Here is a 17658-nt window from a genome sequence, read left to right as displayed (position 1 = left end):
TGTGCAAATCAGGTCCGTGTAACTTTCATGCTCTGAATTGTAGCAATGGAAGTTATCGGCATTGGTCGTAAATCTGACGCTAGTTCCTTTACAAACTTCTTTCATGCTCTGAATTGTAGCAATGGAAGTTATCGGCATTGGTCGTAAATCTGACGCTAGTTCCTTTACAAACTGCTTTATGACACCATAATAGTATTTGTTATATGGGTATGGCATTTGATTTTGCCCAGATGGCACTCTCCATGTGTTATTTTCCTGTTTGGTACTATTGATAAGACAATCAGAGGGATTGGAGTTGTGATTGATGCCAAACTTAGATCAACATACTGTAGCTAGCATTTTACCAAGGTCGGCAGTTCCTAGAACTATTACCATGTCTTTAGACTATAACTAGGAGTCTATAAAATGTTCGTCCATTCGTTATCACCCTCCGATTTATGGTGGCTTGGACGTCTAGTAGGAATAAATTCATTGTAATTCACGGTAACACTTTATTTGACAGTTGCGTCATAAGACTGTCGTAATTTTGACATTACACTGTCCTAATCATTAATGAGTCATTAAGTGTCACCTGGCAAATTATGTCACTTTTGAATGGATGTGAAAAGATCCAGACTGGACATGAATGGAGTTAGTGACAAAATTTTCCTGATGACGTTAAATGACATCTGTCATAAGCATTTATTAATGCTAATGACAATGTCATGTTATAATTATAACCTTATGACAGTCTTATGAGGCCAGTGTCAAATAGTTTTACAAAATTCACAGTAGAAGGACAATTGGACGCCACACAATGGGAGGTCTGTCACCATCTTGGAAGGGCCGCCAAGTTCTCCTTTTTCTTTTTTTTTCTTACAGTGTTGTACGTAGCGTGCAGCCATCTTGGGTAGGGTAACAAGCATTTGGAAACTATCTAAAAAAAACATTGCACAACAACCCCTGATACTGATGATGTCATTTTAGTGCCGTATCGATACCGATGCTACTATCAGTGCAATCTAGATGTAATACAGTTATAAGACTGAAAATCCGCTATTCAGAATTTCAACCCATTTATGTTCTTCAAATTTTGTGATTTTAGTTCACATCAGTGTTGTTTTCGGCAGCCCTTTTAATTTTCATTTTAGTCTTATTAGTCTTAGTCATATTTTAGTCATTTACAAATGTGTATGTCTAGTTTTAGTCAACGAAAACAAATTTAGTCTAGTTTTAGGCAACAATTACGTCTAAAATTATGCAAATGCTACAAGTTGCATTTAGCGTGTGATGATGACTCAGCACCTTTACAGGCTAAAGCAACATGACATATCGAGCCAAGATGAGAAAACAAAACTTACCAAGCAGCTCCTAACACATGTTTTACACAAGGAACCTAGAGTGGACACACCGGCCGGTGAGTAAGCGTGTGTGTGGGGTAGCGAAGCACATATGACCAAACACTGCTACGATGCGTGCTAACTACACATACAATTAGAAAATGTCACACATTGTGAACTTAGGACGGAAACTGGCGAGTTTTCATCTCGTTCTCGTCTCATCAGATGAAAACTGGCATCCATCTCGATATGTTTCAGTCTCCCCAGACACGTTTTTAGCTCGTGACGTCATTGTCATGAAAAAAATTGTTCATTGACGAAATATTTTTGTTATCGTCGTCATTGACGAAAACAACACTGCTTCACATTGATTTTTTTTAACAAACCGTAGAATACTGATGAAAAAAATTCATTTTTTCCAGTGAAATTTTAAAACGAGTAAACAAGTCAAATCCACTTTAGCGCGCCTTGTTGCCCGCCACAAGTGTGTGCACACCACAGAAAGATTGAATAAGTCCTAGGTGGTTAGGTGAGTGCTCAGAAATTGTTTTGTGTGCTTGCTTAGTACACGCAAATCGTAAATTAGAATTCTTAAGCTGTGAATTGTTTGAATGTATAATTTATTGAAGGGAAAACAAGGTTAATGAAGAATAATAAATACATGTTAATGACAATAAAAACACCCAGTGTCGTTTTGCCAGGCTTAACAATAAATAGTCAACTCATTTATGTTTAAATGTGTCTCTCCAGCAACAACATGGGAGTTAAAAGTGCCTGGAAACGGATGTGGTTATTTGAGTCCGTGCTGAGTCTCCTTGTGCCTGCGCAGGTCCACCTTCCTCTGGAAGCCTTTTCCGCAGAAGTCGCAGGCGAATGGCTTGAATCCCGTGTGTTTCCTGCTGTGCGTGATCAAGTTGGAGCTCTGGCTGAAGGCCTTGCCGCACACTTGGCACTTGTGCGGTTTCTCTCCTTTAAGCGTAATAAAAATTGCAATTTTTACTTTTACTGAGCAAAATATATAAAAACGACCCATATCCAGGATAGTCATCTTAACCACTGAAAGGGTTAAGCTGTATATCAAGGATATGGAATACTTGTTCAACGGTCTTTCAACAATGGCTCTCTTACCCGTGTGGATGAACGTATGCTTTTTCATGTCGGACTTCTGGTGGAATCTCTTCCCGCAGTACTGACACGGATAAGGCCGCGTGTCCGAATGGATGAGAAGATGTGTGGACAGCGTGGACGAGCGCTTGAAGCTTTTCCCGCAGATTTTGCAGCTGAAGCTCCTCTCCTGTACATCCAAAATCGTTGCTATTTTTAACCACACATGCAGAACCAAAAACCCCATTCAGAAATTCAGCAAAAAGTATGGAAGGTAATTAGAGTCTGCACACCTTGGTTCATACATCAGGATTTGTGTTTAAAATTTTGTATGCTTTTTTAAGTGAAACCAAACTACAGTGCCTTGCAAAAGTATTCGGCCCCCTTGAATCTTGCAACCTTTCGCCACATTTCAGGCTTCAAACATAAAGATATGAAATTTAATTTTTTTGTCAAGAATCAACAACAAGTAGGACACAATCGTGAAGTGGAACAACATTTATTGGATAATTTAAACTTTTTTAACAAATAAAAAACTGAAAAGTGGGGCGTGCAATATTATTCGGCCCCTTTACTTTCAGTGCAGCAAACTTACTCCAGAAGTTCAGTGAGGATCTCTGAATGATCCAATGTTGTCCTAAATGACCGATGATGATAAATAGAATCCACCTGTGTGTAATCAAGTCTCCGTATAAATGCACCTGCTCTGTGATAGTCTCAGGGTTCTGTTTAAAGTGCAGAGAGCATTATGAAAACCAAGGAACACACCAGGCAGGTCCGAGATACTGTTGTGGAGAAGTTTAAAGCCGGATTTGGATACAAAAAGATTTCCCAAGCTTTAAACATCTCAAGGAGCACTGTGCAAGCCATCATATTGAAATGGAAGGAGCATCAGACCACTGCAAATCTACCAAGACCCGGCCGTCCTTCCAAACTTTCTTCTCAAACAAGGAGAAAACTGATCAGAGATGCAGCCAAGAGGCCCATGATCACTCTGGATGAACTGCAGAGATCTACAGCTGAGGTGGGAGAGTCTGTCCATAGGACAACAATCAGTCGTACACTGCACAAATCTGGCCTTTATGGAAGAGTGGCAAGAAGAAAGTCATTTCTCAAAGATATCCATAAAAAGTCTCGTTTAAAGTTTGCCACAAGCCACCTGGGAGACACACCAAACATGTGGAAGAAGGTGCTCTGGTCAGATGAAACCAAAATTGAACTTTTTGGCCACAATGCAAAACGATATGTTTGGTTTAAAAGCAACACAGCTCATCACCCTGAACACACCATCCCCACTGTCAAACATGGTGGTGGCAGCATCATGGTTTGGGCCTGCTTTTCTTCAGCAGGGACAGGGAAGATGGTTAAAATTGACGGGAAGATGGATGCAGCCAAATACAGGAACATTCTGGAAGAAAACCTGTTGGTATCTGCACAAGACCTGAGACTGGGACGGAGATTTATCTTCCAACAGGACAATGATCCAAAACATAAAGCCAAATCTACAATGCAATGGTTAAAAAATAAACGTATCCAGGTGTTAGAATGGCCAAGTCAAAGTCCAGACCTGAATCCAATCGAGTATCTGTGGAAAGAGCTGAAGACTGCTGTTCACAAACACTCTCCATCCAACCTCACTGAGCTCGAGCTGTTTTGCAAGGAAGAATGGGCAAGAATGTCAGTCTCTCGATGTGCAAAACTGATAGAAACATACCCCAAGCGACTTGCAGCTGTAATTGGAGCAAAAGGTGGCGCTACAAAGTATTAACGCAAGGGGGCCGAATAATATTGCACGCCCCACTTTTCGGTTTTTTATTTGTTAAAAAAGTTTAAATTATCCAATAAATTTTGTTCCACTTCACGATTGTGTCCCACTTGTTGTTGATTCTTGACAAAAAATTAAAATTTTATATCTTTATGTTTGAAGCCTGAAATGTGGCGAAAGGTTACAAGGTTCAAGGGGGCCGAATACTTTTGCAAGGCACTGTATGTAGTGTATATTTTTTCAAAATACTGTCTGTTATTTAAATTTTGTATGAATGGCAACAAGTGGAAACATTCATTCAGGATTTAAGTATATTAAATATATAAATCAGAAAGATATCAAAATATCTAAATCAGGGAGTTGTAAATAGCAATAGCAACAATATAGAGGCCGATTGCTAAATGTGAAATTCTGCAAATATTGATGCTCGCTTATATTTGCTTTTATGTTCTAACTCAAAAAGTTACTATACAAATCGCCAGTGTTTTCGAACAAAACTGGGCTTGTTTTCTCACCCCAAGAAGATTAAGAAAATAAATAAAATCTTGAGCCAAAAATGTGCTAAGTCCCATTGTGTTACGAATGCAAAAATATTGGCATTAAATAATTTAAATGAATAATTGGTGGATTTAGTACTGTACTGTAATACTATAATTTTTGCAAAATACTGAACATTATCAGTATCATTCGGTCATTCAATAAATAGGGTGAATTTTTCGGTAGATGGACTTCTAATACAGAAAAAAGCTTTAATTTAGCTCTAATTTGTCTGTTTTCTTTTTTCACATGGATTTAATTTCTTTTGCACATTTTAAAACAAAGTTATCAAGTTTATGAGATACATTGAACTCCTACACCAAATGGGGGGGCCTGATGACCGAGGAGAAAAAGGCATGGGGGGTGAGTCAGAAAGCGATGTGATTACGTGGGGTGGAGCATACACAAATAAGCAATGTGAGGTGTAGAACCCAGTATTATGTGAATCACTTGTAAATGTGGATATGTTGACATCCTATCTTATGCTGCCTGATCTCTAATCCTGGCACCAATAGTTTCACTACTTTTATTGTGTCTAATTGCACCCAGTCATGCGTGAATCAGATCAGACATGTAAAAGTCCCGCAGACAAGTGGAAATTCTGCGCGGGGACGGCCACAGCCCCTCCCCAGCCAATCTGGGTGGGTTAGCCAGGGCAACCTGTCCCTCCTCCTGCAACTTCAGCAAAGGGGCTGCCGTCATTCCCCCGCGATCCAGGCTGGTCCCCGGACCATCCACGCCCCCATCAACCAGCCTTCAGGGAAGGAATTGAGGGGACACGCCACTGCCCCCAACCGACACGGCACACCGCAGGACCCCACGGCCCACTAGGCCCAGGGCAGGACAGGTTCTCCACCCTGAGTGAGTGACACCACACCGACCCACCGGCACTCAGCCAGCGAAATATTTACAGTGCAAAGTGATGAGTGGGTGAGTTAAGAGGTAAGCTCCCGCAGGCGGGGCCCCGCCCGCCAGAATCACTGGACGCAGGGCGAAAGAAGCACCAGGGCTCCGACCCACCCCCGCCCTGAACCACTCCCAGCACCCCACCTACCCCCAGGCATCCACCCCGCATCCCCAAACAGGCGCCACACCATGCTCCACAGACCAGGGGACAACTACCCCCCCAGCAGGGGATAACAAGCCCCACCCCAGATGACAGAAGGGCAGTCGCAGCAGGCCCGCCCGGAGAAGTTCCAGAGCCAGAGACAGGCCCAAGGGACAGAGGCACCCCCCACGCGATATAATTCTGGGAGCACCCCCCGGCACACAGTGCAAGGAGACGAGGCCCAGGCCGGGCCGACCTGGGAGGGCACTGTGCCCCCCACCCCACCCCAGAGAGGGGACCCATGCAGCAACTGTGAAGGGATAGGTTTATCGAGAACCCATAGATGTGTGCCCGTGACTAGTGAAGGGCATTATTTAAACATAATTCTTTATTTGTTATTATTCTGGTTATTTGTATATACAATACAATATACACAGTGCCCTCCATAATTATTGGCACCCCTGAAAAAGATGTGTTTTTTAGCTTCTAATATTTAAGAAAAAAATTCAAATAATATGGGACCTTAATGGAAAAAAAGAGGAAAAATCCAAGCTTCAATACAAGTGCATTTATTCAGTGGGGAAAAAATCCCACATAAAGAAAAAATTATTTGACATCAAATAATGTGTGTCACAATTATTAGCACCCCTGGTGTTAATACTTTGTACAACCCCCTTTTGCCAACAAAACAAGGTCTGGGGACTGCGATGGCCATGGGAGGAGCTTGATTTTGTGTCTGGTGAACCATTTCCGTGTAGATTTGGCCATATGTTTAGGGTCATTGTCTTGCTGAAAGACCCAGTGACGACCCAACAGATTTTGATTTAAAATGTCCTGGTATTTCAAAGCATTCATGATGCCATGCACCCTAACAAGGTTCCCAGGGCCTTTGGAAGCGAAACAGCCCCACAGCATCACTGACCCACCCCCATACTTCACAGTGGGTATGAGGTGCTTTTCAGTATGCGCATCTTTCGTGGCACGCCAGACCCACTTAGAGTGTTTGTTGCCAAAAAGCTCAATCTTGGTTTCACACAAAAATACACACGGTCCCAGGCTTCAACTGGAACCGTGTGCTTTGGTCAGATGAGACCAAGATTGAGCTTGGTGCTAATAATTGTGACACACATTATTTGATGTCAAATATTTTTTTCTTTATGTGGGATTTTTTTCCCCACTGAATGAATGCACTTGTATTGAAGGTTGGATTTTTCTCTTTTTTCTATTAGGTCCCATATTATTTGAATAAAAAAAAATATATTTTAGAAGCTAAAGAAACACATCTTTTTCAGGGGTGCCAATAATTATGGAGGGCACTGTATATATATATGTATACATTTTTGTTATTGTTGTTATGGCATTCCTTCGCAGTCAAGAGAAAATCATTATTCTAGGTTCACCATTCTAGCAAATGTTTCCCATTGTTGTTCGTAGTTGTCCAATTTATTTGTCTGTTATGCAGTCCAATACATTTGAACCAGTAAGGATTGATGATTGATCTGCTGATCCTTTGGATTATTTTGTAACGTCAGCTTTCTTACCTGCGAGTGCACTGCCCTGTGTTGATCCAGGCTGACCGCGTGACCGAAGGTTTTGCCACAAATCCCGCACTCGAACGGACGTGTCCCACTGTGCGATCGCCTTACATGGACCTCCAGCCCGTGGGATGTGGAGAACACCTTTGAGAACAAATTACGGACGTTAACAATGTCATTCTGATGTCAACACGAATAAAATGGATTAATGTAGTGTTTTCCCCAGTGCTTTTATAAGACTGGCGGGTTGCTAGGCTAAGACAGTGCTACACAAGAATTGCCCCCCCTCCCCCACCCAAACATGTTGGGCCACCGGATGGCCTTTCCATGGCATGTTAAAAAAATACATTTTTGCATTAAAAATGCACTTTTTTGCACGAAGGATGCCTTTAACATTACCTTGTAACACTTGATGCACTTATATGTGCCGTCAGGGTCAAGCCGGTTGACGCACATGAACTCGTCTTCACTCTTAATGGTTTCCGACACTCGTTGCTTCTGTTTTAGGTCGCCAAACATGTTGTCAGTGTTTATCATCCCACACATCTGTTGGACGCGGACGGTAGCCGAGCAGTCCCCGTAGCACGTTTCAGTCCCGGGCTCCCCGTGGCCCCGCTGTGGGTCAGGCCGGTGGTACGGAGCTGGAATGGCGTGCCGTAGGTCTGAAGCAGGGAAGTGGGACCAGGAATAAGCGGGGAACAGGGACATGTTGAAGTGATGGCCGTCCTCCACGCTGGCTGTCGAGCATTCCTCCGAATCTGGAATGTCGTCAATGTAAGTAGAAGCAGCTGACATTATAAGTTTTTGTTTTTTTTTAAGATTTGAGCCACCGTTCAGACCACTTTATTGGATTAAAAATTTGAGATTACTTCGATGATTCAATACATCTGCTACTGTAATGCTAATAATTAGTAGGAAATACTATAAATAAATGGGCTAATGAAAAGTGTCCACATTGTTGCTTTATGTGTATTTGATATTTGAACACAAAGCAACACGTAGACAGCACAACAATACTCACAGGCATCTATTCTTTATCCTCTGCAAAGAACGACTAATATAACTGTAGCTCAATGAGTCACCGTTGTCATTAAACCTCTTTACTTGTGACTGTATGATACTGCCTCCCAGTGGCCAACTTTTTCCATTTTTTATATTAATATGATTTTGTTTTATAAGTATCTTTTCAAGTTGTACATTTATCACATTCGGCAGGAGTATTTATCCTCTGAAGAAGTGTCTCTTTAAAGCCCAGCAATTATGAACAATGAAAACGCTTCCTACGGAAAAGAAGAAGTAAGCCTTAAATTATTTTGCTCTGACCAGAATTAGACAAAGGTAAGTACAGTACTCGTTTTTATTTTTTCATATTTTTTCATATTTTCAGCCGTAATTGAGTTTGCTGCCCAAACCAATGCAACCCTATTCCTCACATTTTCAATTATAGTTTACAAACTTGAATATTACTGTTACATGATGGCTCATTATTAAAAAAAAAAAACAACAACAATGCAGACAACATTTCTGAATTATGTCAAAAATATAAACTTTATGACTTTTAAAATCTTGTCTACATTCAAAACAACACAAATAACAACTGGAAATGACTGACTGGATTTGAGGTGAAAATATATTTAGTTCATGTTTTAAATCAGCCTAGTGCATTGCAATAATATACAAATATCTAAAAATATTAGTATTTTTAATCTCATTTTATATTGGGATTGGGGGATAGAATACTCTTTTCTGCCTCTTTCAGTGCCATTGACGATGCTAGACATCCAATGAAGTGGCATCTAATCATTCTTCTGCTTTGAATTTAAATCAATATTTTATCACCAGTAGACTTCCAAAGCATTTGCACTGGGAGGGTGGCGGCAAATGAATGAACACCCCCCCACAAACACACGCATTTCGAATGGATTCGACGTCTAGTGTCATCAACTGCACCCAAAGAATTAACAAATATATATAAAACATAAACATAAATGACAGTATTGATTTAAAAAAACAAAAAACTAAATATAGAAAATTTATTTGAAAAATACCATTAAAAATTTAGAAAATTAAAATATAGAAAAATATACAAAATCAGGAAAAGATGAAAAGAAATATACAATATTTGAATTATTTAAAAATATTTTTAATTCATAAATAATGATGATAATAACAATAGAATAATTTATTTCATTTTGTATTTGTTATATTTTCTCCCAGAGTATTTTTTTAAATGGTTTAAATGTTTTCAATTTTTACTTTCTAATGAGTGTTCCATATTTTCTTGAACTATTTTGGGATTTTATCATTTTCTGTTGTATTTTTCAATTTAATTTTCTGTATTTTGTTTTCTTTCATTGTTATTTCCATGAACCTATCTATTTCTCAATGCTTTTTGACGTAAATTTGTTAAATGTAAATTCAGGCGTCAAGGGGATAAATCAGCACTTTCTAATTTAATTCAATTTTTGGACAACTTGAAACTTTCTTCCTAATTTTAAAAACAGATCAGAACAGATTTTCTGCTGCCTAGTCAAAAGAAAAAGAAAAAAAAAACAATATAGATATATATGTGTGTGTGTATGTATGTATGTGTATGAACAGTTGGCCTTCATTTACATGGCTAAAGTTGACAAACGTTTTCTACTAATTATGCCAACTAGGCCTTTTAATGCAAACGAGCAAAAATAAAATGAGACCTGGAGAGGATGACGGGGACGGGGGACGCCACAAATCACAGTCCGTGACACGGTCACACGCTCCGTAGCTCAGCGGGGAGCTGGACGGCAGTGAACCCGGAGACAGGAGCTGGAGCCCGGGTGACAGTCTGTCGGTTGTCACGACCTCCAAGCGCGACTCCACTTGACATTTTGTCTCTAAAATTATCAAGAGAAAACTTTTAGTTTTTTTTTTTTCTTCCTCCTTCTAAAATCTTAGTATAATAAATTATATTTTTGGTTAAATCCGTGCGTAATTTGGCATGACCAACCTGCGTTTATGTGAGCCAAGAGCGTATCCAGGCCGATGCAGACGTCATCCAAGTATCGGGGCTGGTGGTAGCTGTGGGCCCGTTTACTTTTAACCAGGAAAGACCTCGGCATGGTCCGTGGCGTGACTCAACTCTGTGTTACTTGTCACTACCGCTCACTTGACTGGAACGCTTCAAAACTCTCGAGCGACTTGAGGTTGGGATTTTTTAAGGACTATTACGCATGCGCAGAGACTTCTTTGCTTGCCAGGTGTTGCCCGTGGCAGGTGCCCAAACCCCAAAAGTACTCTATGTGAAAATCAATGTACACCAGAACATATGGTTGTTAAAAATATTGAAAGTGAAATGTTGTTGAAAAGGATATTTGATTGCAAAAGTATTGATACTCATTTTATTATTTAAATGAGTGCCCTATAAAGAAAACAAGGATCCTATAGTCAAAAAAAAACGTGATGTGAAAGAGAAAACTTGAGATCAGTTAAGCGTTAAGTCCTCAAAAATTTGTTTAAAAAAATACAGCTGTCAGACTTAACAAAGATTCTAAGAGAAAGTCATTAGAAAAAAAAAACTTTTTCTTTGATCTTAATGATGTATCTATAAAAAAAGATTAATGAGTGATTATTAATCAAATCTTGACTTTATTCGTGTATTCACAAATCACACTTGATACTTTTGAGTTTGCATTAAAAAAAAAAAAAAAGCGCACTGTTTTCTCCACTATATCAGCTCAATGGCTGCCTTTGATGACGCTATGATGAATGATTTCTGCTAGACCTCCCTGTCAAAATAGATTGGACGTCCATCGCTGTCAATGACACTGAACCAAAACACATTGTCTTTATATAGTGCAGTGGTTCTTAACCTTGCTGAAGGTACCAAACCCCACGAATTTTACAGGTGCTTTCACCGAACCCTTCGGAATTTCATAATAAAGCCATTTTTTAAACCTAACATCCAAGTGAATTCCTGTTCAAATTTCTTCCAGATGTCAAATTTACTCCAAATAATTTTGCCTTTTGCTGTAGATTTTCTCGTTGGCAAATGAAATGAAACTCATTTCATTTCACACTGTTCCTTTTTCTGTTTTCATGTCTACGTTCTCATTTTATTGTCACATTCTTGCATTACATACTATGTTCATGACGTAAAATGACGCAATTAAAAAAAAAGAAGTTATCTACGCAGTTCACGCTGCCTGTAGGTCTGTTATTCTTCCTCATACCAAGTGCAAGTCAACCTTCCACTGAGCAAACCGATCTCTCCTACCATTAGATAGAGGGCTAGCACTTGAAAGAAATAGAATAAAGACTGTAAATTTACGGCAACCCAGTGAAAAAAACTTGTCTAAAACCCCACTTTTCCTAGATTTAGTCAGCGTACAAATTAGGGCACTGTGTTTACTAACCGAACCCCTGAGGTTTACTCAATGAACCCCTGGGGTTTGATCGAACCCCAGTTAAGAACCACTGATATAGTGTTTTAAAAAATTATTATTAAACTAGAAACTGCAATTTCTGGAGAAATTACAATGGGGCTTTGCTGTGGGAGATACATTTTCTAAGACCCACCCAGATTGATTTGGGGACATTTCGGGGACACGTCCTGTTGCATGGCTGTCAATGGCATCGACTTACTTGGACGCATTTTAATGTCAGTGGGCTGTAATTGTAAGTTTTTTTTGGTCAAAAATCGCAACCACTCAGTTTTTTCTGCCATTGAAAAACAACAGGAAATTTGGACGTACATAGCTGTCACTGGTATGAATGTGCATGTAATGTAATGGCATTGACTTACTTGGGCGCCAGTTGAATGTCAATGAACTGTCATGGTAAATGGTCAAAAATCACAATGACCTATGTTTTCCTGCTATTGAAAATGAATGGGGAAATTTGGGAGTACATGGCTGTCAATGGCATCCCATTAGAAATTAATTGGACAGTTTTGGGGGAATTTTGGGGGAACTATAGGTTTTTGCCAAATTCTGTATACAACTTTTATGCCATTTACCGTCCTGGAATTTTTGATGTGTAAATTCTGCATTTTGATTTTACGGGTGAACAGAAAATTTGGGGAGGATCGTTGGAAAAATTCGCTGCGTCACGCGAAAATTCCAGTTGTTTTGATATCCGAACGGTGATGGTCGGTCAAATGTTTGGGGATGTGTTGGCGAGCCGACGAAACGCCATTCAATTTAAAAAAAAAAAAAGGAATTTTACTATCTGGGCCTTTGTCTTTCAAAGCTCCATTGAATTATATACTAACATAAAGCTTTATTTACCTTTAGACAGCTACCCTTATACATGTGATATCTGTTCAGCTATTTAAACTATGAAAATCAAGGTTTTTCAAAGTAATATCAAATTATTTACGCCCATTACTAGGTATAATTGTAGCTTTTTTTTTTAATTTTAATGTCTTTATTGCTATTGGAAGTAATGAAAGACAAGACGACCCTAAGACAAATAATGAGATGACATGAATACAATTGATCCTATAGTGCGTCCGCTTATTGTGGATGACCAGGTAGGGTCATCCATACAGAGAGGCCTTTTTGTTGGGTTGCTTGTAAGCCGATCCTGTTAATGAGCCTCCCGGCAGCCTGCTGGTGGATGCTCAGGGTGTAACTTTACAGTTGCTCTGCTTCAGTTTACCAACGCTGACTTCAGCCTGATTGTTTTACACACTCAAACGCATTCATTAGTCTGGGAGGGCAGAAAAATGGAACTGCTAACGTGACGTCCGTTAGGAAATCTGTCAGTTTTAAATCCTGTCAGAGATTTGGGCTGTGCAGCTCAAGGTCAAGGTGTGGATTTGTGTTCCGAGTGGGAACTGAGGTTGTTTGATGCAGCTGGAGGGAGCGAGATAGAACACATGGCAACGTACTCACGGTGCACTGATACTGGAGGCCTCGCCTGTGTACGGGCCAGTGTGGTCAAAAGGGAACTAAACACACAATGTCATGTTTTTAAAGTGCATACAGTGGGACAAATAAGTATTTAGTCAACCACCAATTGTGCAAGTTCTCCTACTTGAAAAGATTAGAGAGGCCTGTAACTGTCAACATGGGTAAACCTCAACCATGAGAGACAGAATGTGGGGAAAAAACCCAGAAAATCACATTGTTTGATTTTTAAAGAACTTATTTCCAAATTAGAGTGGAAAATAAGTATTTGGTCACCTACAAACAAGCAAGATTTCTGGCTGTCAAAGAGGTCTAACTTCTTCTAACGAGGTCTAACGAGGTCCCACTCGTTACCTGTATTAATGGCGCCTATTTTAACTCATTATCCGTATAAAAGACACCTGTCCACAACCTCAGTCAGTCACACTCCAAACTCCACTATAGTCAGTCAGTCACACTCCAAACTCCACTATAGCCAAGACCAAAGAGCTGTCAAAGGACATCAGAGACAAAATTGTAGACCTGCACCAGGCTGGGAGGACTGAATCTGCAATAGGTAAAATGCTTGGTGTAAAGAAATCGACTGTTAGAGCAATTATTAGAAAATGGAAGACATACAAGACCACTGATAATCTCCCTCGATCTGGGGCTCCATGCAAGATCTCACCCCGTGGCATCAAAATGATAACAAGAACAGTGAGCAAAAATACCAGAACCACACAGGGGGACCTAGTGAATGACCGACAGAGAGCTGGGACCACAGTAACAAAGGCTACTATCAGTAACACAATGCGCCGCCAGGGACTCAAATCCTGCACTGCTAGACGTGTCACCCTGCTGAAAAAAAGTACACGTCCAGGCCCGTCTGCGGTCCGCCAGATAGCATTTGGATGATCCAGAAGAGGACTGGGAGAATGTGTTATGGTCAGATGAAACCAAAATAGAACTTTTTGGTAGAAACACAGGTTCTCATGTTTGGAGGAGAAAGAATACTGAATTGCATTCGAAGAACACCATACCCACTGTGAAGCATGGGGGTGGAAATATCATGCTTTGGGGCAGTTTTTCTGCGAAGGGACCAGGACGACTGATCCGTGTAAAGGAAAGAATGAATGGGGCCATGTATTGAGAGATTTGAGTGAAAATCTCCTTCCATCAGCAAGGGCATTGAAGATGAGACGTGGCTGGGTCTTTCAGCATGACAATGATCCCAAACACACAGCCAGGGCAACGAAGGAGTGGCTTCGTAAGAAGCATTTCAAGGTCCTGGGGTGGCCTAGCCAGTGTCCAGATCTCAACCCCATAGAAAATCTGTGGTGGGAGTTGAAAGTCCGTGTTGCCCAACGACAACCCCAAAGCATCACTGATCTAGAGGAGATCTGCATGGAGGAATGGGCCAAAATACCAGCAACAGCGTGTGAAAAGCTTGTGAAGAGTTACAGAAAACGTTTGGCCTCCGTTATTGCCAACAAAGGGTACATAACAAAGTATTGAGATGAACTTTTGGTATTGACCAAATACTTATTTTCCGCCATGATTTTCAAATAAATTATTATAAAATCAAACAAAGTGATTTTCTGTTTTTTCCCCCCACATTTTGTCTCTCATGGTTGAGGTTTACCCATATTGACAATTACAGGCCTCTCTAATATTTTCAAGTGGGAGAACTTGCACAATTAGTGGTTGACTAAATACTTATTTGCCCCACTGTATATTCTTTATCATGTATATGGTAAATGGTAAATGGTGTTACACTTATATAGCGCTTTTCCACATTGATCTGTATTAATTTGTCGATTGGTTAAGGAACGATCCAGTCCGAATGATGGAATGTAATACATTTATCAACATTGTCGTGTTTTAGACACGCTTTCTTGCTAAAAAGATTTTTTTAAATCCTAATTTCTCAAATATTTCAGCATTACACAGATGTCATTAAGTGTTATCCGGCAAATTATCTAACTTTTGAAAGGATGTAAAAGAGCCGAGATGGAAATAAATGGAGTTAGTGAGATAATTTGCAGGATGACACTTAATGACATCTGTCATAAGCATTCAGTAATGCCCATGGTAGTGTCAAATAAAATGTTACCTATTAACCAAAATAAATCAACAAATAAGCCGCACTGGACCATAATGAAATCAAAATGAAGGAAAAAAGTAGCGGCTTATAGTCCGAAAATGTTACGGTACTGTTTTTCTCTAATTGGCTGGGATGTAAAATCACTTTAAGGGCTTTTAGAGGGAGAATGTGCAAGTTTGAGTGTAATTTTCCTCCTTCCTTGTCACTTGTCAAAACTGATTTTTAACAAACATACTTTAGATTTATGCCTCAGAAGTCTGAACCGTCAAACACTTTCCTTAGTTTGGTTCTTTGTTTAGTCCGTTTGTCCTGCATTTGAATGCAAACCACAAATCGCTATCTCATCCCCTCACATTTTTCCTTTGACTCTTGCAGCCAAACCGCAGCGTGTCAACCACCCGGACCCCCTCCTCTTGCTTACCATCTCTGTGCCACGCTCCATTCTGATTTGTGGGGACTTGGCCAACTTAATCAAACAGTGAGTGATCACGTTTCAGTGCCATTGACGGTAATAGATGTCCACATAACTTTGACTGGGAGGGGCGAATGAACGAATATCCAATCCATTTCACAGTCAAAATGGATTCGACGTCTATCGCAGTCAATGGCAGCCAATGTGTTCATTGTCCCACTACTGCATATGCAGTAAGAAGCAAAGTGTGAACACAGTGACTATGATTTACTGAATGCTTCTGACCACAAGACACTTGTTCTTCTTTCACATAGCAACTGCACTGACACCTTGTTTTTTTGCTGTTTGTGCCCTCACAGCAATGTTGTTTCGTCGCCCTTTACTGATTTGATTCAATGATAGATTCATTTGACGTTGCAGTATTTTGCAACTGTACTAATGCAGATTTCTGATATCTGAACTCTACGTGAGTATATACTGTATTCTTCTGACTGTAAGTCATACTCGAGTTAAGTCGCACCAGCCAAAGAATGCCCATAGAACAGGAAAAAAACATACACAGTGGGGAGAACAAGTATTTGATACACTGCCGATTTTGCTGGTTTTCCCACTTGCAAAGCATGTAGAGGTCTGTAATTTGTATCATAAGTTCTCTTCAACTGTGAGGGACGGAATCTAATACAAAAAAACAGAAAATCACGTTGTATGATTTTTTAAATAATAAATTTGCATTTAATTGCGTGAAATAAGTATTTGATACATCACAAAAATCGAACTTAATATTTGGTACAGAAACCTTTGTTTGCTATTACAGATACCAAATGTTTCCTGTAGTCCTTGACAAGGTTTGCACACACTGCAGCAGGGATTTTGGCCCACTCCTCCATGCAGATCTTCTCCAAAGCCTTCAGGTTTCGGGGCTGCTGCCGGGCAACACGGACTTTCAGCTCCCTCCATAGATTTTCTATCAGGTTCAGATCTGGTGACTGGCTAGGCCACTCCAGGACCTTAAGATGCTTCTTACGGAGCCACTCTTTAGTTGCCTTGGCTGTGTGCTTTGGGTCGTTGTCATGCTGGAAGACCCAGCCACGACCCATCTTCAGGGCTCTCACTGAAGGAAGGAGGTTGTCAGCCAAGATCTGGCGATACATAGCCCCATCCATCCTCCCCTGAAAACGATGCAGTCGTCCTGTACCCTTGGCAGAGAAGCAGCCCCAAAAAATGATGTTTCCTCCTCCATGTTTCACGGTTGGGATGGTGTTCTTGGGGTTGTACTCATCCTTCTTTTTCCTCCAAACACGACGAGCCGAGTTTAGACCAAAAAGTTCAACTTTGGTCTCATCCGACCACATGACCTTCTCCCATTGCTCCTCTGGATCATTCAGATGGTCAGTGGCAAACTTCAGACGTGTCTGGACATGCGCTGGCTTCAGCAGCGGGACCTTGCGTGCGCTGTAGGATTTTAATCCATGACGGCGTAATGTGTTTCCGATGGTTTTCTTCGAGACTGTGGTTCCAGCTCTCTTCAGGTCATTGACCAGGTCCTGCCGTGTAGTTCTGGGCTGATCCCTCACCTTCCTCATGATCAGTGATGCCCCACGAGGTGAGATCTTGCATGGAGCCCCAGAACGAGGCAGATTGACCGTCAACTTGAACTTCTTCTATTTTCTAATAATCGCTCCAACAGTTGTTACCTTCTCACCAAGCTGCTAGCTTATTTTCCTGTAGCCCATCCCAGCCTTGTGCAGGTCTATTATTTTATCCCTGATGTCCTTACACAGCTCTTTGGTCTTGGCCATTGTGGAGAGGTTGAAGTTTGTTTGTTTGAGCATGTGAACAGGTGTCTTTTATACAGGTAACAAGTTCAAACAGGTGCAGTTACATCCGGTAATGAGTGGAGAACAGGAGGGGTTCTTAAAAAAGAACTAAGAGCCGAAATATTTACTAGTTGGTAATGTATCAAATAC

At 40.6% G+C, this 17658-nt stretch overlaps 1 protein-coding gene across 2 annotated transcripts; it reads right to left on the bottom strand.

Annotated features, from left to right (window-relative positions):
• Positions 1 to 1982: 1982 nt before the first annotated feature.
• Positions 1983 to 10449, bottom strand: LOC130930109 (zinc finger protein Gfi-1-like). 2 transcript variants are annotated; one of them, XM_057857840.1, is made up of 6 exons: positions 10295 to 10449; positions 10005 to 10181; positions 7708 to 8066; positions 7315 to 7452; positions 2448 to 2613; positions 1983 to 2288 (listed from the first exon to the last, which is right to left on the bottom strand). In XM_057857840.1, the coding sequence occupies exons 1-6, from the start codon at positions 10404 to 10406 to the stop codon at positions 2110 to 2112; spliced, it is 1131 nt and encodes a 376-aa protein (XP_057713823.1). In that variant the 5' UTR covers positions 10407 to 10449; the 3' UTR covers positions 1983 to 2109. The 2 variants fall into 2 exon arrangements, with proteins under 2 accessions (XP_057713823.1, XP_057713824.1); XM_057857841.1 differs by having other exon boundaries at positions 7708 to 7970.
• Between the last annotated feature and the right edge of the window lie 7209 nt (positions 10450 to 17658).

This window comes from Corythoichthys intestinalis, chromosome 14, assembly GCF_030265065.1.
Source record: "Corythoichthys intestinalis isolate RoL2023-P3 chromosome 14, ASM3026506v1, whole genome shotgun sequence".
Lineage (NCBI taxonomy): Eukaryota > Metazoa > Chordata > Actinopteri > Syngnathiformes > Syngnathidae > Corythoichthys > Corythoichthys intestinalis.
Note: the sequence above shows the minus strand (reverse complement) of the source record. Positions and strands in the feature narration are given on the sequence as shown.